The sequence below is a fragment of the Podarcis bocagei genome (assembly GCF_964188305.1).
Source record: "Podarcis bocagei genome assembly, chromosome: 8".
In the NCBI taxonomy this organism is placed as follows: Eukaryota; Metazoa; Chordata; class Lepidosauria; order Squamata; family Lacertidae; genus Podarcis; species Podarcis bocagei.
The window spans coordinates 7,888,098-7,913,301 of NC_138133.1; the positions used below are offsets into that span (position 1 = coordinate 7,888,098).

At 42.7% G+C, this 25,204-nt stretch overlaps 1 protein-coding gene and 1 long non-coding RNA gene across 3 annotated transcripts in view; both read left to right on the forward strand.

The window, feature by feature from the left end:
- Positions 1–25,204, forward strand: part of LOC308594052 — a 294,546-nt gene that overhangs the window by 120,842 nt on the left and 148,500 nt on the right. The gene's annotated exons all lie outside the window — the stretch shown is intronic.
- On the forward strand, positions 397–18,023 carry LOC308593878 (snaclec coagulation factor IX-binding protein subunit A-like). 2 transcript variants are annotated; one of them, XM_081206662.1, is made up of 6 exons: positions 397–504; positions 1,766–1,868; positions 3,711–3,937; positions 6,182–6,319; positions 15,671–15,806; positions 17,648–18,023. In XM_081206662.1, the coding sequence occupies exons 2-6, from the start codon at positions 1,808–1,810 to the stop codon at positions 17,728–17,730; spliced, it is 645 nt and encodes a 214-aa protein (XP_081062788.1). In that variant the 5' UTR covers positions 397–504; positions 1,766–1,807; the 3' UTR covers positions 17,731–18,023. The 2 variants fall into 2 exon arrangements, with proteins under 2 accessions (XP_081062788.1, XP_081062787.1); XM_081206661.1 differs by having other exon boundaries at positions 1,783–1,868.

Sequence of the window (25,204 nt, forward strand, 5' to 3'; positions counted from 1 at the left end):
TTCCAACCATAGCTGTCAACTTTCAGATTTGAAAATAAGGGATCAGCAGCCTCACCTATCCCGGGGAGAGTCTACGGGATATCTAACAATCCGGGATAGCAGCGGGAAGCAGCGCTGGAATAAGGGAATTTCCTGCAAAAAAAGGGAAGGTTGACAGCTATGCTTCCAACTCTGCCATTCTATGATTCTATGTGCCCTACATTGGTTGGTACAGTAGGTCTATTCTCTGTGTTCATACTCCATGGATGAATAAGATTCAAGTATGTGTTTGTGAAAGGTGTTAGGGATCATCAATTAAACTAACAGTGGTGTCAAAGACAAGCCCCCACCCTCCTTTGCTTAAGGAGGAGAGTATATATAAAAATAAAGACATGCACTATTAGCCTTCTTGTGCAAAGGAAAAAGCTCCAGTCATCCAAACGTTGGATAAATACTACTTAAAGTGGCTGCTGCTCATTACTAGTGTTAAAAGAAGGGAAGAAAAGGGAACAATCTACAAAACAGGTATTTCTCTAAATAGACATTTCATTAAAATGCATATATTTATTTCAAACATGTGAAATAACTTCCAAGGTGGCATACAATTATTCCTCTTTATGGCGTCACCACCCATATCAAGGAATGGAGGAGAGATTTGATTCAGGTCTCCTTTGAATGGTCTCCTATTAAATCTGAACTTTCCAAAACAATATGAAAAGTGAATCGCAGCTATCCTTCACAATTCATAGCTATGTGAATTTTGTCATGCAACTCACAACCAGTGTTTACATAAGTGCAAATGTTAAGGGAGAGAGCACTTAAACATGCATTTACTGGTGAAAACAATGTAATAACTAATATTAAATAATATTATGTTAGGATAAATTGCTTGCAAAAATTTGTACGTTAGTCGAAACGGTGTTTATTAGGATAAATTTGTAATAAAAGGCTGATGAAGTTCTGCAAAGGTTGTTGTTTTCTAACTCGCTAATTGCTGCAAAATCTGGAGAACTGCATTTAAGATTTGCAAAATGAGAGAGGACAAAAACTTTAGAAAAGAATGGGGAAAATTTGTAAGTTACTTTGGAGACCACTGTAAGCAGATGGAAACAAATGCAGGATTTTGATTTCACTTGTAGTGTAAAAATTACCATGGATAATATGGTTTGATATAAAAATTGGAGTATGGATGAATATGCAGTGGTAGATGTTTAAAATGAGACACCATGGAGGAGATGGGGGGGAAGTCCTGAGATCCAGAGAATCTCTTTATATAGATACATTTTTTATTCTCAGTTTGTATTTGTATTTGTAAAACTAATAAAAATGATTTAAAAAAAAAGATTTGCAAAGTGAGAAACTGAGAAAACCAAAATTGACAGGTCCTTCCATCTCTACCCACATCCCACAGATCTCCTATGTAACAGAAGATACGACATGGCATATTTAGTGCTCCAATCACTGAACATGTTCTGCACCTTTGTGCATTCCCTCTCCTGCTCCCCCTCTCTCTCTCACACACAGTGATGGATCAGTAATCCATTTTTTATCTGCTCTATCATCAGGCTTTAGGTGAGACTGCCACTTTACTGAAAATTTAGCTCACAATCTTGCAGTTTGGGAAATTCAGGTCATGTCTGAGTTGCACGTGTCTTCTCAATTAATCAACTAATTAAATTAATTTGAGAGATTCAAATGGTCTGAGTTCAATTTCAGGTACCTGTTAAAGTGGAAGAAGATGGGAATTTTGATCTTCATACATGAAAACAGGTGTTCACGCAAGCAGTCTTTCCTTCACTGTAGGTGAAAGTTCTGCTACCAACGGGCAATGAAGCCACATTCAGTTTTGATGCTCTACCTAGGAGTGCTGCTTCTCCCTGTATCTGAAGGTGAGATTAAAGTGCCTCGTGATCTTGATGTGAACTCATCTCCTGACACATCACGTTGACTTTTTACTATATTCCCGCAGTGGTATAACTAGATACTTTTAGAACGTGGACTAAGTGGTTTGATTTGCACAACCCTTTTAGACAAAATCTTTGCCCGGACATGCTCCTGTGTTAACTGAAGGTTATTGGCTGATAACCTGGGAAAGGGGCAGGAAGTGGACTCATCCTTTCGTCTTCCCTGGAGCCCAGCAAGCAGCGGGGAAGCTACGTCTGCAGTTGAGACAGAGGCCAGAGCTGTAGGATTCCCAGGGAATGATGAAGGAACCATGTTCCTCCCCAATGGAGGAAGCAGGGTCTACTGGGGTAGGCTGAACTGTGAAACTATGCTTACGACCCACTTCTGCATATGTAAATGAACGAAAAGTACTACAAAAGGAGACCGAACTGTAGTATGTTGCGCCCAAAAATTCCTCACTGCTCTGGCAGTGAGTGAGGTTTGGGGTTATGCCTTGGTAAGTGGCTGTAATGATGAAATACTTGGATTGACTGGATGCTGACTGGATACAAGCAGACTCTAAAGAAAATTTTGCATTGACCTCAATATTTTTCCAGGCCACCCAAATCTCTGCCAAGCAGGATTCCGGGTGTCTTGGCACTTAACCAGGGTTCGTGTTTCCTTGGGGGGAAATGAGGCACGGCAGAGAACCTGTACCTTTAAGAATGATGGTTTACTCACACACCTGAGTTTACAGAGAGAGTTCAAAGCATTTACATCTCCAGAACGGCTTGTCTTTTCCAGCAGCACAGCATTGGATTCACAGGCGTCTTAAGCGCCATGCCCCTGTCTCTCTGTCACAGCCTGCTCCAGCCAGCCATCATAGTTGCTTCCCATCAGTCCCCACGCGAAGTTCTACCCAATGTCTCCTCCTTCTCAGCAGCACTTGCACAAAACAGCGCTTTCCCTTCCACTTCCAGTATCCCCCAGCCCCAGTCACCCTGGCAACGCCCTGTTTCTCAGGCCCACTGTAAGACACCTTTTCTTCCTGTTGCTTACATCTGGCCAAGGGCAATCCTACCCCAAAAGCTCTAATCAGCCTTTTGCTTCTTCAGTGATCCATCCCCAGCAAGTCATTGCCAGGCTGGCCCTTGCTAAATTCATGAGTTTGAGTTAACTCAAATTCTAACACTTCACTGAATGTAGAGCTTATGGGGGGTCTACCACCCCCCCAAAAAAAACCTCATAACAATATATTTAGTAAGATAATATAAGGTAAAGGTAAAGGGACTCCTGATCATTAGGTCCAGTCGTGACTGACTCTGGGGTTGCGGCGCTCATCTCGCTTTATTGGCTGAGGGAGCCGGCATACAGCTTCCGGGTCATGTGGTCAGCATGACTAAGCCGCTTCTGGCAAACCAGAGCAGCGCACGGAAATGTCATTTACCTTCCTGCCAGAGCAGTACCTATTTATCTACTAGCACTTTGACGTGCTTTCGAACTGCTAGGTTGGCAGGAGCAGGAACCGAGCAACGGGAGCTCACCCCGTCACAGGGATTTGAACCGCCGACCTTCTGATCAGCAAGTCCTAGGCTCTGTGGTTTAACCCACAGCGCCACCCACGTCCCTAATACAATATACAGGAATACTATATAGGAAGACTATAAAACCTGTTGTTAACATGTCCGCTTTGCAAGGAATAAAACCTGACTGAGCCATTTTGAAAGTGCTTCAGAGGACTAGCCTTGCCAACTCTTCAATTTCCACCCTATTTAGGGTCTTCATATTTTCTTTAAAAATGATTGGGGTGTTTTTCATGGGGTGTCTGATTTCGTGCTTTTTTCCAGGCAATGGGCTTCCGGAGGTCAAGTCCCGCGAACGCCGGTTCTTGCTGGGAAACGTTTTTGATTGGAACAAGCCTCCTTCCGGGGACAATGAGGTCCCAGTATCCCGTGACTCCTCTGTGGTCGAGCCAGAATTGTTTTGCCAAGGTGGCTGCCTTAATGGCTGGATAAGTTACCTGGGCCAGTGCTACATGTTTGTTCAGAAACGAGAGACGTGGGAAGAAGCTGAGGTAGGAGCATCTTCAAAATGAAGATTTTCTTGGGGGCTCATCTTTAATAAATAATAATAATAGATTTTATTTATATCCCACCCTCCCCAGCCGAAGCCAGGCTCAGGGCGGCTAACAAGAATAAAATAATACAACATTCTAAAATCATTTCATTATAAAAATAATTCAAATCAAATTGATGGCAACCATTGGGCTACAGTTCTGTGAAGATTGCCAAAGGAGGGAGTCAGGCTGTGCCCTGGCCAAAGGCTTGGTGGAACAGCTCTGTCTTGCAGGCCCTGCGGAAAGATGTCAAGTCCCACAGGGCCCTGGTCTCTTGCGGCAGAGCGTTCCACCAGATCGGAGCCACAGCCGAAAAAGCCCTGGCTCTAGTTGAGGCCAGCCTAACCTCTCTGTGGCCTGGGACCTTCAAGATGTTTTTGTTTCAAGACCGTAAGTTCCTCTGTGGGACATACCAGGAGAGGCGGTCCCGTAGGTACAAGGTTCCTAGGCTGTGTGGGGCTTTAAAGGTTAAAACCAGCACCTTAAACCTGATCATTTCCTTCCTTGCTTAGACTTTGTGCTGCATAAAACTCCTGCTGCCTGCAAGTCCCTGTTACGCTCCTCCCTTCCTAGGTTGCAGAAAAGAAGCCAGTCTCTACTTTGTTTTGTTCTTCAAGCATTTTTACAAAAAATACACATGAAAAAGGGAAAGGGGGCTGTGGCGTTCGAGTTAATTTTAAGTAGCACCCAGGACCTGCTGTGGGATGTAAATGTTCTTGAATCAACTGGAAAGAGTCGCCATGGTGCTACTAAATTCAGAGCGTATGTGATGATTAAAACATGCAAAACAGTCATATCTAACTTAAAAAGAGGATGCTTCTCAGAAATTAACCAGGATCCACCTTGGTGAACACCTCTCTTCAGATCTTATGCATCTTCATTGGCTTTCAGTTTGTACCTAGGTAAAATTTGAGGCTTTGTTTTTTACCTTTAAAGCCACAAATGGTTTGGGACCAGGTTATCTTAGGACTGTATTCTCCCGTATGGACCTGCCTGTGGCGTTTGCACAGAGCCACCGGTCGTTCCACGGACTATTGACCCTGCACCACCACGGCTTATCTCTTCCACTTCCACCAACCAGGTTTCCCCGGTAGTATATTCAGACTCAGTCAGGTTGTAACGTATTAACAAAGATTCCAGTTTATTGTGAATGCAAACAAGTTTTAAATACTTTGAAACACTGTAATCCAATTCACTCCCTCTGTCTCCCCTCTGTCTCTAACTCACTCGGACTCCTATGCTTCCCACCCACAAGAAACCAGCCAAACTAACTGCCAAAACCCCTGTGTTGAGCCTTAAACACCGTTAGGCTCCGCCCCTGGGCTTTCTTATTGGTCACAGCTTATTAACCCTTTCTCTCTCCCCCAGTACGACATCTCCATAATGAGTGGGCAAACACCACAGGGGCAGTCCTTCCCGCCTTCCAAAGCATCTTTCTTTCCCAGAGTCCAGACGCAAAACACTCTGAGGAAAGGAAGATGGTGGCCACGACTGTCGGGAGCTTCAGTTTGCAGCAGTGTATCTGCGGGTGGCGCTGTGGGTTAAACCACAGAGCCTAGGACTTGCCGATCAGAAGGTCGGCAGTTTGAATCCCCGTGACGGGGTGAGCTCCCGTTGCTCTGTCCCAGCTCCTGCCAACCTAGCAGTTCGAAAGCACGTCAAAGTGCAAGTAGATAAATAGGTACCACTCCGGTGGGAAGGTAAATGGCATTTCCGTGTGCTGCTCTGGTTCGCCAGAAGCAGCTTAGTCATGCTGGCCACATGACCTGGAAGCTGTACGCTGGCTCCCTCGGCCAATAAAACGAGATGAGCACCGCAACCCCAGAGTCGGCCACGACTGGACCTAATCTTTACCTTATCTACTTAGTACAAAGGAAAGGAGACACAAAGGAAAGATTATGCAGTGACTGTTGCTGACGGGGTGCTGTCATCCACCCCACTATTCATGTCAGGCCCTGGACCTGTGCCCCCTAATGGTACCATTGGGTGGCATAAAAGTGGCCCACTCAGTCTCCTGTAAGGGGTCGTTTGTGTTTCTGTGACTCACTGCTTCCATATTATTTCGCCCCTGTTGCATAAAATGGTGGTCATTTGCACAGAGATACTCATGCTGATTCTTCAATACAAAATCCGACGGTAGCATTTCCTGAGGCATTTTCTCACCTTCTTCAGTTGCCTTCTCATTTCCAATTTACTTTCCAGAGAACTTGCCAGCGTAAAGTCACAGGTGGACATCTGACTAGCGTCTCAAGTGCAGAACACAATGACTTCCTTGTAAGTCTGGCGACTTACCACGGACAACAGACAGCCCAGTTCTGGACAGGAGGAAGCCACAAAAAGGCAAGTCCACCTAGCACAACACTAAAAATGGTAACTCCACACCTCTCTGAAGAGAAGAAAAAATACAGTGGTACCTCTGGTTAAGAAGTTTAATTCGTTCCGGAGGTCCGTTCTTAACCTGAAACTGTTCTTAACCTGAAGCACCACTTTAGCTAATGGGGCCTCCTGCTGCTGCCGCGCTGCCACCACGTGATTTCTGTTCTCATCCTGAAGCAAAGTGCTTTTTTTAAAAAATATAATTTTTATTAAAATTTTTCATTATATCAATTCCAACATCAAACAAATTTTCACAAATTTCAGTTTTTGGACTTCCATCAGCTTCTTTGTCAAACATCCATATTTTCCCATTTTTACACATTTTCTAAGTTTAATATTGCATTTTAATATTACTTTTTCAATCCTCTTTCTGTTTAACAAATATTCCTCTACCTTTCACAAAGCCTCTTTAAATCCCACTAGCGTTGTTTGTTCATCACATGTACTTTTCAGATATTCTTTTTTTTATATATAAAATTTTTATTGGTTTTACAAAATTTTAGAAAACAAACAAACACTTAAAAGGACAAACATACATGTATAATTTCATCACCTATTTTCATAAACCTCTTTTCTCGGACTTCCCCATGCCCCCCCTTTCTGCATCCCAATGTCCATAATTTTATAGCAACTCCCAATTGTTACTTTCCAACCTCTGTCATCTTAGTCCTCACCATATTCTGACCTTGTATCACTGTATCCCTTTGTTTCTGAGAACCACAACACTTTAACATTCATTAAGTTTATAATAGTCCTTAAGATAACTTTTAAATTTTCTCCATTCTTCTTCCACCGTCTCTATTCGTTGGTCGTGGATTCTGCCTGTCATCTCGGCCAGTGTCATATAGTCCATCACTTTCATCTGCCATTCTTCCAGAGTGGGTAAATCTTGTGTCTTCCAATACTTCGCGATAAGTATTCTTGCTGCTGTTGTAGCATACATAAAAAAAGTTCTATCCCTCTTTAACACCAATTGGCCGACAATGCCCAGGAGAAAGGCCTCTGGTTTTTTAGGAAAAGTACATTTAAGTACCTTTTTCATTTCATTATAGATCATTTCCCAGAAAGCCTTAATTTTCGGGCATGTCCACCAAAGGTGGTAGAAAGTACCTTCAGTCTCATTACATTTCCAGCATTTGTTATCGGGCAAATGATAAATTTTTGCCAGCTTGACTGGGGTCATGTACCACCTGTAAACCATTTTCATAATGTTTTCCTTTAAGGCATTACATGCCGTAAATTTGATACCGGTGTTCCATAACCATTCCCAGTCAGCTGACATAATGTTGTGACCAACATCCTGTGCCCACTTAATCATAGCCGATTTGACTGTTTCGTCCTGTGTATTCCATTTCAGCAACAAGTTATACATTCTAGATAAATTCTTAGTACTGGGTTCTAACAATTCAGTTTCTAGTTTTGATTTTTCCACCTGGAAGCCAATTTTCCTATCCTGTTTGAAAAATTCCATTATCTGATGATATTGAAACCAATTTTGTACTTTATATTTCAATTTCTCATGACTTTGTAATTTGAACTTATCTCCATCCTGTTCCAAAATTTCCCAATACTTCGGCCATCCGACCTCCATATTGAGTTTCTTCACTGCCTTGGCCTCCACTGGTGACACCCATCTAGGGGTTTTGTTTTCCAACAGATCTTTATATCTTATCCAAACATTAAACAATGCTTTTCTAACAATGTGATTTTTAAAGGCACTATTGATTTTGTCATACCATAGATATGCATGCCAACCAAAAGCGTTATTGAAACCTTCCAGATCTAAAATGTCTGTGTTCTCGAGGAGCATCCATTCTTTCAGCCAGCAAAATGCTGCTGCCTCATAGTACAATTTTAAGTCCGGCAGGGCAAAACCCCCTCTTTCTTTAGCATCTGTCAATATTTTAAATTTGATTCTGGGCTTTTTGCCCTGCCAGACAAATTTCGAGATATCTTTCTGCCACCTCTTGAAACATTCCATCTTATCCAGAATTTGCAAAGTCTGGAACAAAAATAACATTCTAGGCAATACATTCATTTTGATAACTGCAATTCGGCCTAACATTGACAATTTCAAATTTGACCATATTTCTAGATCTTTTTTAATCTCTGACCAACATTTTTCATAATTATCCTTGTACAAATTCACATTTTTAGATGTCAAATAAACCCCTAGGTATTTAACCTTCTTGACCACCGTCAACCCTGTCTCCTCTTGGAATTCCTCTTTTTCCATCTCTGTTAAGTTTTTTCCTAAAACTTTGGTTTTTTGTTTATTCAACTTAAATCCAGCTACCTGGCCAAACAGTTGGATTATTTCTAAGACCCTTTTCGTACTAGTGTTTGGCTCTTGCAAAGTCAATACTAGGTCATCTGCAAATGCTCTTAACTTATACTGTTTAGCTCCGACCTGCACTCCTTTAACCTGCTGGTCATTCCTAATCATATTCAGCAACACCTCCAGAACTGAAATAAAGAGTAATGGGGAAATTGGGCACCCCTGTCGTGTTCCTTTTTCTATTTTAAGTTCCTCAGTTATTACATTATTTACAATCAATTTAGCTTTTTGTTCAGAATATATTGCAGCCATACCATTCTCAAAACCTTGGCCTACCCCCATCCCATGAAGATTCTTTATCATAAAGCTCCAAGAAATATTGTCAAAGGCTTTCTCCGCGTCCACGAAAATCAGTACTGCTTTAGTGTTTATATTCACCTCTAGCTTTTCCAAAATGTCTATTATATTCCTTACGTTATCTGCTAGGTGTCTTTTTGGAAGAAAGCCTGCTTGGTTCTTATGAATCTTTTCCATCAACACTTTTTTAAATCTTTTTGCCAAAATGTCTGCAAAAATTTTGTAATCCACATTAAGTAGTGATATTGGGCGGTAGTTCTTCAATTGGGTCTTTTCAGTCTCTGTCTTTGGTATGAGTGAAATATATGCTTCTTTCCACGATTCAGGTGCCTTTTTTCCTTCAAGGATCTCATTACAAACTTCTTTTAGTGGTTGAATCATCCATTCCTTCAGCGATTTGTAGTATCTGGAAGTCAGTCCATCTGGTCCTGGAGATTTGCCCAGTTGCATATTCTGAATGGCAGCCTCTATCTCTTGTTCTGTTATTCTCTGGTTCAGATCCGTCTTACTTTGATGAGAGATTTTTTGTAATCCATATTTATCAAGGAATTTGTCTATATCTTCTTCGTTTTGCGGGCCTTGAGTATAAAGTTTTTTGAAGTAACTCAAAAAGCAATTTCTAATTTCATTGGGTTTAGATATATTTTTTCCATCCACTTCTAGGCTTGTAACTGTATTTAATTTCTGCCTTTTCTTCAGTTGCCATGCCAGAAGTTTGCCGCATTTATTTGCTGATTCGAATGTCTTTTGTTTCATTTGCTTTATCTTCCATTCAATCTCTTGGTTCATCAATTCCATGTATTGTGTTTGATATAACTTAATCTCTCTTAAAATCTCCTGGGACTTTGGTTTTGTTCTTAATTTTTTCTCTCCTTCCTTTATCTTTTCCAAAATCCTTTCTTTTTTCTCATTTTGTTTTTTCCTCTTTATTGAGTTTTGTTGAATCAAGAAACCTCGCATCACCGCTTTACTTGCGTCCCAGATCACTCTTTTCTCCACGTCGGCCCTCAAATTTATTTCAAAATAGTCTTTTAAAGTTTTTTGGGCCTTCTTAAGGATCTCCTTATCTCGAAAGAGGGTGTCATTCATTCTCCATCTAAATTGACCAGTTGTTGTAAGTTTCATCTCCATTTTCACGGCGTTATGGTCGGAGCAAGTTTTTGGGCAGATTTCCACCTTCTTAATCTTTGGAGCCATGCCACTAGTAATCCAAATTTGATCGATTCTGGTCCAGGTCATCATTGCTTGGGAGAAAAAGGTTCCCTCTCTCTCCAGAGGGTTCCTTGTTCTCCATATGTCTATCAAGTCCATACTTTCCGTCATTTCAAAAAAAGTCCTAGGAAGTCTCCCTTCCTTAGTAACTGTTAGTCTTTGTGCCTTGTCCATGTTAGTGGAGACCACACCATTCATATCTCCCATGATTATCATATTGTAATCCAAATAGTCCGTCAGGGTTTCATGAAGTCTCTTGAAGAAGTCAGATTTACCTTCATTTGGTGCATAAATTCCAACAACCAAAAGTTTTTCTCCTTGTACTTGTATCTCCACTGCCAGGTATCTCCCTTGCTCATCTTTAAACATCATTTTTGGGGCCCATTTCTCTTTCACATATATCACAACTCCTCTTTTCTTAACTTTGTCTGATGAAATAAATTCTTGTCCTAATCTTTTATTTATAAGTAGTCTCCTGTGGGCTCTAGTTATATGGGTTTCTTGTAAACATATCAAGTCCAGTTGCTCTCTGTTCAAAATATGAAATACTTGTCTTCTCTTCAAAGGCCCATTGATCCCATTACAATTCCAGCTAAGGAATTGCAGAGCCATCTTGTTATTTTTCTGACACTCCTCCAACAGCTCCAAGTTGTTGCTCTTCTTCTGATGGTGGTGGTTTTTGTCCAAACGAGAAATTCAGGATGTCTAATGCTCTCCTCTGTTCTGCAATTGGGTCCACAGTCCCCTTCTGCAGGTCCTCCTGGTTTCTTCCCAAAAATTTGTCTTTGTCTTGAATTGTCTTTATTTTCACCTTCTTTCCGTTGTAATCAAAAGACAGTCCTTGTGGGAATTCCCACCTGAAGCGGATAGAGTTTTTCTTTAACAGAAGAGCTAAATCCTTGTAGAAGTTTCTTAAATCCAAGATATATTTTGGGATGTCTTTGAAGATCTGTACAGCTGAGTTTCCAATTTGCAAGGCCTTTTCAAAATGTAGCCCTAATATTTTGTCTCTTTCCTCCTTAGATCTAAATGTAATCAGACAGTCTCTCGGAGTCTTTCTGTCCTGCTTTTTGCCCAGTCTAAAAGCCGTTGTAATTTTAAATTCGTCTTCTTCCAGGTCCCAACAGTCAACAAACTCCCGTGTCAAGTATTCCACAAGGTTGTCTCTTTCGTTCTCTGGAATCAATCTTAATTTCAAATTTCTCTCTTTTCTCTGTAGTTCCCACAAGGCCAAAGTTGCGTCATGCTCATGGACCTTCTTAGCAATCGGCTCTAAATTCTCTTGTGTCTCTCCAGCGATAGCTTTCGCTTCTTCGGCAATTTTTCGTGTGGTAGAATTTTCCTCTACCAATTTGTTTATAGATTCTGTATTCTGGTTTAGTCTTACTGATATTTCTGTTAATTTTTGTGTATTTTCTGAAGTCTGTTTTGTCAGAGACTCCAGAGATTGATTTATTTTAAGCAGAGCTTCTGTCACAGCTTCCATAGAAACAGCTGTCCCTCTTTCTTGTCCTGTTGTTCCTGCAAGTCCGGCAGTTACGCCTGAAATTGAGCCTCTTTTCTTTGTCTGTTGCTGCTGCAGCTGTTGTTGTTGTTGTTGCTTGGTCTTGGCTCTTGTGATTATCTCTTCTTGTGGGCCACTCATGTCAAGGTCGTTTCCCACGGGAGCTGTTCCCCGTTGGAAATTTCCACTGACTTAAGCCGTGCCAACCTTTACTTTACCCTCTAGGGGGAGCAAATCAAAATGGCCAAAAAATAAAATGTCCAAATACAGAGACAAAGGGGAATATCCAAAGATGTAGAGAAATTAACGCAGTTAAAACAAGTATAGCTGGAAGTTGCTGCGAATTGCCACAGTTTCCCAATAGATACTGTTTCGTCTTACTCTAATGTACTGTAGCCAAACAGTATATAAACTTTGTATCACAGTGGAACTTTTACAGGAGAAAGTCAGTTCAGTGTCCTATTGTCCTAAAAGGCAGACCGTTTCATGCTCTTAAATGACTGAGGCAGCGGAGGATTTTCTTTTAAATAAATCATGCAGTTGCCAAAGTCTCTTTCACCTCCCCTCTGCCCTGCTAGCTAGAGGGGAGATCTAAGGTCCAAATGTCGAGTTTTATTAAATAAAGGCAAAGTTTTCACGGATGCAGGTTTAAAGTTCCGTTGCTTTCGCTTTCATGCAGTCGGGGGGAGGCAGACTTCCTTGATTTTAACCTCCCCGCTTTCAGCCCAATTTTCAAATTTTAAAGGGTCCCAATTCTTTTTCTGCTCTTACTCACGGGAATTCAGTCCAGATTTTCTTTTCAGGAAGGAATCGGCGCTCTCCGCTTATGGCGACGCGGCTTCACTCCGCAGGCTGGGTAGCGACTCTCAGCACCGCGCTCACTCCCGATGCCGCTCCGGAGCCTTTAAAAAGGCTCTTTCACAGTACCGGGGGCGCAAAGGTGCCCACCGAATCTCCTTGCTCTCAGGCTTCAGCGCCTGAGATTTTAGGGGTCCCCCGCTCGCCGTAGCGGGTAAGACCCGAACTTGCGGAGCAGTCCTTCTCCGGAGCTCGGAGGTAGGACCGCCATTAAGCGCTGGCACCGACCGGAAGTCCTCTGTACTTTTCAGATATTCAGTAAATTTTTCCCAGTCCTCGATGAACTTGTGTTCCCGTTGATATCTAATCTTCCCAGTTAGTTTGTCCAGTTCAGCATACTCCATATGTTTCATTCTCCATTCTTCAAGTGTCGGTCTGAAGCAAAGTTCTTAACCTGAAGCACTATTTCTGGGTTAGCAAAGTCTGTAACCTGAAGTGTCTGTAACCTGAAGCGTCTGAAACCCAAGGTACGACCGTATACGGCACAGTTGCATTACCAAAGCAAAACATGGCACTTAAATGTTTTGCAGATACAATTTTTACCATTCTAACTCCTCTACCCAGAACTCTTCCCAGTGCTATAAGCCTGAGGGCTCGTTCACACTTCTGCTGCTCCCATGCTTTCTAAACACAGGTTCAAGCGGTTTTGCCTTTGCACTCTTTAGTGATAAATTGGAACAAACAGCAACCCACAGAAAACCTAGTTGCTGTTTGCTCTGATTCAGCGCTCATCTCAACCACAGGTTTCCCAAGGGAAAGCAGTTGGGCAAATGAAAGTGTGGCTAATTAAGAAAGAGCTGTCAATCCTTTCCATGTTCTGATTGATTTCTAGGTTCATCACCCCTGTTCTATAGGTGGTTCCCCTTCAAAATGAGGGGCATGACGATCCGAATTTGGGCACAGACACAGTGTGCACACCACACATTTCCTTGCCAAGTAATTCCCCCCCCCCCTTCCCTATACCACAGGCCCGGTGTGGGGCAGGTAAAGAGCTGACTCAGCCTGAAATATACTCAGAGTCGAGTGTGAAATTCATGCTCTTTATTCAGCTGGTAGGAGCAATGAATGAAACTTCCCCCAAAACGTCTAGCTATATATATATTATTTACACAATTGGCCCCACGTGATTGGCTAATTCTGCAGGCCAATCAGGTTGCTGATTCACTTCATTCAGGAGCCTGATTGGCTGCTCCTGCAGGCCAATCAGTTCGCTGATTCACTTCCACCTGGAGCTGGATTGGGTGGCTCCTGCGGACCAATCAGACTGCTGCATTCTGGATCCTATTGTTCCAGGATTCAGCTCAGGAAATAACACAGCCCAAATAGGACAAAGTACAATCCAAGGGATGCGGGTGGCGCTGTGGGTTAAACCACAGAGCCTAGGACTTCCTGATCAGAAGGTCGGCGGTTCGAATCCCCGCGACGGGGTGAGCTCCCGTTGCTCGGTCCCTGCTCCTGCCCACCTAGCAGTTCGAAAGCACGTTAAAGTGCAAGTAGATAAATAGGTACCGATTCGGCGGGAAGGTAAACGGCATTTCCGTGCGCTGCTCTGGTTCGCCAGAAGCGGCTTAGTCATGCTGGCCACATGACCCGGAAGTTGTACACCGGCTCCCTTGGCCAATAAAGTGAGATGAACGCCGCAACCCCAGAGTCGACCACAACTGGACCTAATGGTTAGGGGTCCCTTTACCTTTACCTTTACAATCCAAGGCTGCTGGGTCTTGCGGAGCCCTTTGCTGAGCACTCTGCGAGACACAGCAACCAACCGATCGCTGCTGCTTTGCAGCCTGTGCCTCTGCCTTTGCAATCCAATTTCAAATCATGTGGACAAAAATTACCACATGGTGTAACAGTGACCAGGAGCGAAACTGGGCTTTATTTCACCAGGGTCAAAGAGGCAGTTTGGCACATACACACACACACACACCACACATTTGCATACACATGCAAAGGGACTGGAAACCTCAAAGGCACTCCTCTGGAGGCTTCCCCCGGGGCAAAGAAATCTGGCTAGACATCCCCCCCCCATAGCTGTGGCACTGTAGTGACATCAGGTGATTGACAGGTAGGCAGCCTCACCCTCTTGTCCAGCCATGCAGCAAGGAAATTATGTGCCCAATGGCGGAGGAAGAGGTGTGCGGGAGGAGTGCATCACCCCCAGCAGTGCAATCCTGGTGGGGCGCCATCACGGCTGTCCCCCCGCCCGCGCTGGGCACCATGCCCTTACGGCCAGCGCCAGCCCTGTTCCCGCCTGCTCTCTGCCCCTCCCCCCGGTGCCTGAGCATGAAGCTCCGCCACTGTATGTGCCAACTCCTCTATGGTCTCCACCCCCATTGTTCTACTTGGACACTGAGGTCCAGCGCTGAGGGCCTTCTGGCGGTTCCCTCACTGCGAGAAGCCAAGTTACAGGGAACCAGGCAGAGGGCCTTCTCGGTAGTGGCGCCCTCCCTGTGGAACGCCCTCCCACCAGATGTCAAAGAGAACAACAACTACCAGACATTTAGAAGACATCTGAAGGCAGCCCTGTTTAGGGAAACTTTTAATGTTTGATGTATTATAGTATTTTAATATTTTTTTGGAAGCCGCCCAGAGTGGCTGGGGAAGCCCAGCCAGATGGGCGGGGTATAAATAATAAATTGTTGTTGTTGTTGTTGTTGTTGTTGTTGTTGTTGTTGCTGTTGTTGTTGTTGTTGTGCAGAATGCAGCTCTGCTTGAGTGTGTGAACCAGGCTTTGAAAAATGATACCACACTTCAGTGCTCATGTTTTCAGCTAAAGAAATTGCACGTTCAGAATTAAAAGTCATAGTTGCCATTAATATTTGACAGAGAAACCTGTCTAACATGGTTAATAATGGAGCAGAGCTTTAGGTGACATCTAAGTAAAAGGTTTGGTTTAGATTCTTGGAATAAGCTGTGCACACCGCACATTATTCATGCCCTTTTAAAGTATGGAAACCCCCACTTCATGCAAGAGGCTTTTGTGCGCATCCCTTTGGAAACGCCTCTCACTCATTCCGTTTCAGTCGTGCTTGAATGTGGAAATTCCTAAACAGTTTACCGGGTGGTGTGATGGTCTTCATTCAATTCCTGTTTGGTTATTCGGCAGGGATCTTCGCTGGAATGGACGGATGGCTCCGGGGCAAATTTCCTTCAGCGTCCACTGAGCTCAATTCTTCATGTTTTTGGGGAAGCAATTAACAGTTTTCTGCACAGTCGCATTTGCTTGAAGATAAATCTAGGAGGTACACTGTGATCCACAAATATGATATATGTATTTGTTTAGTTCATCCTAGAAAGCTAGGTTTCCTCTACTTTTCAAAATTCTAAGTATTAAATACTCCTCTGGTCACTTTCCCGGCAATTGATGCCTTAAGCAAAAGTGATATTTAACACTTTACATGTTGGTTGTGTTTTGTTTGCTTTGTGCCATTGAAATGCCATTGGATACAGCAGGCTGATGTTAATTTTAGGACATCATTGAGTGCAATTTGCATCAAAGTTCCATTGCAGAATAGAGTGAACTCCCTAAAAAGGAAGTTTAGAGCTGATTCACTCCCACCCTCCTCAAATTAGGCATTATTTTTATCAAACTAGTTCAAATCAGAGTTAAATGCCCAGCTGAACAACACTGCAGCAGTTGGTTGTCCAGGGATTTCATTTTGGGATAACATCTACATTCATCTTCAGTTTCACTGTAGAAAATTTGGTGGCTGCCATGTCTTGAGAAATTTGGCAAGCGTTAGCAAACCTGTTTTGACTTTCCTTGAAATCACTCAGTATATGAAATCACTCAGAATATGGATGAATATCCATATTCTCCTTAGGTGCAACTCACCTTAGGTGCATTTTCAGTCAAAACTCTAATTGCTAAGTTTACGTTCAAATGCAAAGTTTACATTCTCCAGGCTCGTATGTTGCTTGGAACTTTTAAAAGTAGTTTGGCAAACCTATTGAGGACATAACTGGTGCTCCAAAAAGGCTAGGAGCACACAACTTCATCGGGGAGAAATTCCAGAAGAGTGGTCATATTACTCTGTTCTTTATGCTGGAGCAAAAGGGCTTTTATGATGGCCATATCATATCATTCTGTGTGTGGTGGAAGTAATTTGAACATACATTTCTTGCCCTGAAAACAAATGCATTTTAGTGTGCCCAAACCACCTCTACCACACTAAAACTGTAACATCTCCGCTCCCCCTAAAATAGTAAGGGTACCAGATGCATGTAAAGTGAGTAATCAGCTGCCCAAAGAAAATCACTCACCCATTTTGTGGCAGATGTACAATCTTCTCTTAAGCGTAAAACTCAGACGAAACAATTGATTCCTCTTTGCAGTGAAGGGAGCAGAACGCAACCCTCGCTGGCTGATCATTTTGCCTATCATGTGGCTATTTTTCCTCTCTGCTCCCCAGAGGGTATTTTCAAGTTTTAATAAACTGAATGGGTTTAATATAACCTTGTAAGTTTATTCAATTAAGCTTTTGTCTAGTGCTTGCTTCGGCAGCACGTATACTAAAATTGGAACGATACAGAGAAGATTAGCATGGCCCCTGCGCAAGGATGACACGCAAATTCGTGAAGTGTTCCATATTTTTTGTGGGACGCGGGTGGCGCTGTGGGTTAAACCACAGAGCCTGGGGCTTGCCGATCAGAAAGTCGGCGGTTCGAATCCCCACGACGGGGTGAGCTCCCGTTGCTCGGTCCCTGTTCCTGCCAACCTAGCAGTTCAAAAGCACGTTAAAGTGCAAGTAGATAAATAGGTACCACTCCAGCGGGAAGATAAACAGCGTTTCCGTGCGCTGCTCTGGTTCGCCAGAAGCAGCTTAGTCATGCTGGCCACATGACCCGGAAGCTGTACGCCGGCTCCCTCGGCCAATAAAGCGAGATGAGCGCCACAACCCCAGAGTTGGTCACGACTGGACCTAATGGTCAGGGGTCCCTTTACCTTTACCCTTTACCTATATAGACAAGCTTAATTGAATAAACTTACAAGGTGCTTGGCATTTGTGATGAGAAGATAATATTTTTCTAATGGATGCTTGGATTTTATTTTGTTTTTATTCACTACTTGCTTTCCTTCCAGGCCAGGGTAACTGGGACGGTTCTGATTGCAAAAAGAAGCTACCCTTCGTCTGCAGCTACAAACCCAACCTGACACCCCCATAATCGCAACAGAAAAATAATACAACCTCTTCTACTTAACCTGCTTTAACAAACACGGACACGGACAAAATCAAGTTTTTTGCTTAAGTGCTACTTGTTAAATGTGGTCCAGTTATTGACACATGCCATTATTTAGAGTTGGTACTACTTAAATAAAGTCTGGCTCAATTTGAGTGCTTAACAAGATCTATGTGCTGCTTAACCTCCACGGGGATTTGAGGAATATTGACGAGAAACCTTTAATTTAAAAATAATTACAAATCATTCATTAAAACATTACTTATTTCACCATTTAATGGCCTGGCCATACATTTTAAATGCTGAAAACACTCTCCTTAGGCGTGTCAGATAAATCCATGAAGAGTTAATTGAATGCTGTTATTGGGTTTAAAGAAAAAAGAAATGGTTGTAGTTTTAATCATCAGTTCAAAGAAAAGTCGCACAAACATGAAAGGAAGTGCAAATCCAATGGAAAAATCATGGGTATATCATTGTACACACAAAAGATACAGAAATTTGCCAACAGCACTGTTGAATGCAAACTTGTTATTATGGTTATGTATGTTTAATTGCTTTGCATTATACATCACTGTGTCCTGTATAAACAGACAGCTTCCCTTTGTTTTTTTCTTAATTATAACTTGTGTATCATTTGTTAGGCATAATAGATATGTCTGCCTATGTGAGGCACAATTCACAAAGATATTCTCCTGAGCAGCAGCCCATGGAAGAAATAGGGCAAAACGAGAACACATCTCTTTGTGCAACGATCTTGATGGATATCTGACAGAGAAGAACATTGCAATGGATTGTGTTTATAGTCAACAAATGACAAAAGCGTTGAAGGGAATTACAAAAAATAAATAAATGCTCAGAGGTTATCAGGATTTGGTGGTTATCAATGGCAGATACTTACATGTTTAAAGAATAGACACCTTTTCCCTTATGGGCCTTATTGAAGTTAAAAATGAACAAAAAAACGCTGGATATGGATGGCATCCACACTGGAGTTCTTAAAGTAATCAAATTTGAAATTGCTAACCTTTTTGGAGAAATATGTAACATGTCCCTAGAATCAGCCTCCATGGTAGAGGACTGAAAAGCAGGTGATGTTTTAAAAAGAAGTATTCCAGGAAGGATACGGGAAATTACAGGTGCATTAACTTAACGTTTGTTTGAGGGAAAGCGGTAGAAAGCATCATTATTAAAGATCAAAACACCAAGAACATACCTTGCTGAAGTAGAGTTGACCTGACCTCTCAAATGTAAGTTCTGTCTAGCAAACCTTTTCAGGGTTCTTTGAGAGGGCCCATAAGTAGGTGATAACGGTGACCTAGAACACATCACATACCATTAGAGCTCAGTGCCAGCAAAAGGCTGATGGCCTCCAGCTCTACTTCCCATTGTCCTTGGAGGCAGGTGAGGCTGTGCAGGTGGGGACCAAGTGCTCGGAGGCAGTCGGGAGCAAACACACTTCTGTAGGATTCTGCTTCAGTGGGTGCTGTCTGCCAGCGGGCAGACCACACAAGGCAGTCATCCATTTTTGTTTCTCAAGAGATACAGAAGACCCCATTCCGAGAGAACAGTTTGCTCCCCTCAGAGTCCTTGAATCCAGTGGCATAGCGTGGGTTGTCAGCACCCGGGGCAAGGCAAGTAATTTGCGCCCCCTAACCCATGGATTTGCGCCCCCTAACCCTAACCCCCAGATGTTGCGCCCGGTGCGGCTGGACCCCCCTGCACCCCCCACGCTACGCCACTGCTTGAATCCAGTCACACTCACAGAATTGCAGAGCTGGACTCCTGCAAAGCAGGAATCGCAGCTGACTTGTGACTTCCAAGGTCACAGTGGAAGATCCACCCAACTCTTTCCTTCACCGTCATGACAAGTTAACCATCTATTTTACTCTCTCACTTGTGTCTGTCTTTCTTATTTCACAAATCTCACCCGTATTTTACACTTGTGAGATTTTGAAAGCTATTTACATGTGAAGTTTCCCCCTTACTGGTTTCTTAACCCTCTCCTTATCCAAATGGAAGTCTGAGTTTTACTTCCTCTCCCCACAAGCACTTGTTTATTCCTGACAGTAGCAAAAGTTCATACCTGAGCTAACACCCTGGGAAAGAATATTTCATCCACCTCTGCTTAAAAGCTGTTTAATTCTCCACATTGCTACGCTCAAAGATGCTCTGCGCCGGAGAAGGAAGACACTTTCTGTAAGGGATGTCCCTTTTCTTTTAAAGTTGTTTGTGCAGGCTAATTCCAAATCTGTTTGTAGATCTGCACAAAGAAAATGATAAGGCTGTTTGCAGACTGCAATGTTCCTTGCAAAGTGTGAGGGGTGAGCCTGCAAAGGAGAAACAGATGAAAATGGTTCTGATCTGCTAATTGGATTTTTAAAAAAATCTCCCCAGCTAATCTCAGCTGGAACTCTTAAAAGCAATTTCACTTGTGTGACTTTTGAGGTAACAGTGAAAAAATACAAATAACAACCACCACTCTGGCATCATCTTGGCCCTCTAAGCTATACTGCCATTATTCCCATTCTACTTAAAGCCACCAGCTGGCCATATTCAGATGTCCTGATAAACTGCAGGGCATGGTTTACTGTGAATGAGCTCGTATACGCTTCTGATTCACTCCTGCTACACTCCTCCCTTGATGCCAAGATTTGTTCCTGACTTTTCAGTTGTGCTTTGTTTGGGTGAGGAGTGCAGCCAGGGTAATTGGGCAGTGTCCACAGCAAGTATGCCACATGAATCTCTGGTGATACTAGACTATTGTTGAAAGCCACCCCAATCTCTGAGTGGTGCAAGATTCCTGGGGTTCCAGGCTCTCACCCAGAGCCAGTGTTTCCTTCTGGAAATTAGGCACAGCAGAGACTGTGTTGTCCTTAGGATATATGGTTTATTTATGCATATATACAACCTAAGCCTACCTTCTTCTTCTTTCTTTGGCGATTACTCATAGCCAAGTAAGATTGTCTTCCATACACAGTCTTAACAGTGAGTCCATAAGTGACTGTGGAGGCCACTTCTGGATCCACACATCCTTCCACAGTGGGGACATTGGTTTCCAGGTGGGAGTTGATCACGGTGAGGGTTTGCCAAGTGTGCCTTCCTCTTAGCACGTTTCTCCCTTGCGTCCTGATTTCAAGTGTCTTCAAAGTCTATGACACCTTTGGTAAAGGCTGTTCTCCAATTGGAGCACTCGCAGGCCAGTGTTTCCCAATTCCCGGTGTTTATATTACATTTTTAAGATTTGCCTTGAGAGAGTCTATAAACCTCTTTTGTTGACCACCAGCATTACACTTTCCATTTTAAAGTTCAGAATAGAGTAGTTGCTTTGGAAGACGATCATCAGGCATCCGCACAACATGACCTGTCCAACAAAGTTGATGTTGAATAATCTTTGCTTCTTCCAGTACACTGGCATTATTTTGCCTGTCTTCCCAAGTGATGTGTAAAATTTTTCGGAGACAATATTGACGGAATCTTTCGAGGAGTTGGAGGTGGTGTTTATAAGTGGTCCACGTTTCACAAGCATACAGCAAGGTTGGTAGCACAATAGCTTTGTAAACAAGCATTTTGGTTTCCCTCTGAATATCCCAGTCCTCAAACACTCTGCACTTCAATTGGGAGAAAGCTGCACTCACAGAGTTCAGGCGATGCTGGATTCTGGCATAAATGTTGGCCCTTGTGGAAAGATAACAGCCCAGGTAGGAGAAGTGATCAACACTTTCCAGTGTTACACCACTGAGCTGGATTTGCCTGCGTTGAGGTATAATCTCGATAGCTATCATGGAACATATTAATCATAGAATCATAGAATCATAGAATCATAGAGTTGGAAGAGACCACAAGGGCCATCGAGTCCAACCCCCTGCCAAGCAGGAAACACCATCAGAGCACTCCTGACATATGGTTGTCAAGCCTCTGCTTAAAGACCTCCAAAAAGGAGACTCCACCACACTCCTTGGCAGCAAATTCCACTGTCGAACAGCTGTTACTGTCAGGAAGTTCTTCCTAATGTTTAGGTGGAATCTTCTTTCTTGTAGTTTGGATCCATTGCTCCGTGTCCGCTTCTCTGGAGCAGCAGAAAACAACCTTTCTCCCTCCTCTCTGTGACATCCTTTTATATATTTGAACATGGCTATCATATCACCCCTTAACCTCCTCTTCTCCAGGCTAAACATGCCCAGCTCCCTTAGCCGTTCCTCATAAGGCATCGTTTCCAGGCCTTTGACCATTTTGGTTGCCCTCCTCTGGACACGTTCCAGTTTGTCAGTGTCCTTCTTGAATTGTGGTGCCCAGAACTGGACACAGTACTCCAGGTGAGGTCTGACCAGAGCAGAATACAGTGGCACTATTACTTCCCTTGATCTAGATGCTATACTCCTATTGATGCAGCCCAGAATTGCATTGGCTTTTTTAGCTGCCGCGTCACACTGTTGGCTCATGTCAAGTTTATGGTCAACCAAGACTCCTAGATCCTTTTCACATGTACTGCTCTCAAGCCAGGTGTCACCCATCTTGTATTTGTGCCTCTCATTTTTTTTGCCCAAGTGCAATACTTTACATTTCTCCCTGTTAAAATTCATCTTGTTTGTTTTTGCCCAGTTCTCTAATCTGTCAAGGTCGTTTTGAAGTGTGATCCTGTCCTCTGGGGTGTTAGCCACCCCTCCCAATTTGGTGTCATATTAATCAGTGATCTGTCCAGCAGTCATCAGCACTCATCATAGCTCTGGTAAGGAGCACATCACAGCGAACTTCAGCTTGGACAATTACATAGTCTCAGAGGTGCCAATGGTTCAACCGAGGGTGCCTCCATGATATTTTAAATTATTATTTTGTTGTCAAAAGAGTGTGTTGGTAAAAACAAGGTTGTGTGGTGCACATATAGTCAGAAGTAAGATTCTGTTCTGGTTGCTGTTGCCAATTCCTTGTTTCCCAATAGTTCCAAGCCACAGATCAAAATCTAGCCCAACTTTTGCATTAAAATCAGGAAGATAATTTTATCCTCCTTAGTCGTCTTTGATAGGATGGCATCCAGCTGGCAGCAAAAAAAAATCTTTAATGTTTTCATTGGCATCCAGTGTTGGTGCATAAGCACTTAGAATAGTAGCCTGTTGGCTTTTGGTGAGTTTTATTTGAAGGGTTGAAAGTCGCTCATTAATGCCGGTGGGGACTTCTGACAAGAGCGTCACAAGATCGTTTTTGATAGCAAAGCCTACTCCATGTATTCAACGTTCTTGTTCAGGTAGAACTTTCCAGAAGAATGTGTACCATGGAGGGACTCATAGCATTACCAGCCTGCAACCCCTTCCCCTCTCAGTCACAGCACAGCCAGCTCTTACACTGCAATTCAAATAGTGGCTTTGATTTCTAGCTGACTCTGAGTTGAGGGAGGGGTCCCACCCTTTGCCATCTAGCTCAGAGCTTTTGGTTCCTAATGGTCCATTTCATTCGCCTTGTTCTCTTAATGGCTCATCACTTTTCCTTTGTTTTCTTAATGGACCATCTCCCAGGCAATCTCCTGAATATGGGAAGATGGGCCCAGGGATTAGGAGTCTGGTACCCACTTTAACAAACAGTTTAGTTTATTGTTAGAATGGTATACAAAAGACGAAGAAGTAAAGGAATCAGTGATAAAATGGGCAGTCGATATTGGGCATAACATTGAATTGGATGCGTGGAAAAGACTATGGAAGGAGGGTTTGAGATTTACAGGATGCATGGCTTTAAAGGAAAACTTACTAAAAATGATGTATAGATGGCATTTGACGCCAGTAAAATTAGCTAAAATGTACAGAAAAAAAGAAAGAAAATGTTGGAAATGCAAAAAGGCAGATGGGGACTACAGTGGTGCCCCGCAAGACGAATGCCTCACAAGACGGAAAACTCGCTAGACGAAAGAGTTTTCCGTTTTGGAGGTGCTTCGCAAAACGAATCTCCTATGGGCTTGCTTCGCAAGACGAAAATGTCTTGCGAGTTCCTGCAGATTTTTTTTCCTTCCCCCCCTTTTTCTAAGCCGCTAAGCCGCTTATCAGCTGATCCGATAAGCTGATAAGCCGCTAAAAGCCGCTAAAAGCCGCTAAAAGCCGCTAAAAGCCGCTAATAGCCTTGTTGGTCATTGACCGTATTAAAGATATTTGAAATTTGCCGCTAATAGCGCTAATAGCGCTAATCCTCTAATCCGTCAATGGGCTTGCTTTGCAAGACAAAAAAACCACTAGACGAAGAGAATCACAGAACGGATTCTTTTCGTCTTGCGAGGCACCACTGTATTTCCATATGTGGTGGAATTGCGATAAGGTAAAAAAAAATTGGGAATTAATTTATAATGAACTCAAAAAAATATTTAGATATACTTTCCCCAAAAGACCGGAAGCGTGTCTATTAGGCTTAATAGGAACAGAAATTAAAATGGGAGACCAAAATCTGTTCATGTATGCTACAGCTGCCGCGAGGACCCTTCTGGCCCAAAGATGGAAAGTACAAGACATACCAACTATACAGGAGTGGCAGGCGAAGTTGACAGAATATGCAGAACTTGCCAAACTGTCAGGGAGGATCCGGGACCAGGGAGATCAAAGATACCAAAATAACTGGAGTAAATTTATCGAATATTTAAAGAAGAATTGTAAAGAGGTTAAGACACTAGCAGGATTAACATAATACCTCCAATGTATAATAGTATTATTATGAGAATGATGTGCGCGATAGAAAGGGGTTAAATATACCAATTGTGGGGAGGGAGGGGAGTCGCGACTCGGCAGAGTCAAAGGGAATGTATGGTGTTATTATAATTTGTTGGAAAAGAATATGTAAGGAAAACAATAAAAATTTACTTTAAAAATAAATAAATAACAAACACAAGTCTTGATTAGACTCTAACACTTACTGGACCCAGATTTAGGGGATTCTGGCACCAGCAAACTCATAACAATATAAAGCTGGCTCACGTTGGTCCAAATCCATTATTGTGACTGCACTGCTGTGAAGGATTTTCATGGGGAATGTGGTTTTGTGTTCTATTCATTTCATTGCTAGAACATTGAAGAATTAGGTCTCCTGCATTTATGTATGAGATGAAAATTTCCTATTGATTTTTTAAAATCAACAAATGTCAAGGGAAAAAGACATTGTTTAACTCATGACCAATTCCAATTTTGTAATTATATTTCCAAGATTATTAAAATAATATCTTATAACAGCGAAGGAAAATAAATGGCACAGTAAATTGTATCCTATTTTTGCTCTTATCTTTGTCCTCATTCCATTGTTTTGCATTGATATTATTATATTTTGTTAAAGCTTGCTTTCATTTTTCCTCGCTCTCTGGAGATTAAGTCTAGGTGAACAATACAGGGTTATCAAGACAAATTCAATTTCGCAGGATCCTAAAGGGAAATATTTATGAAAATGCTACCATTAGAAAAGATAAGATGCCTGTCTCACTTGTCTTCCTGTGGCTGAG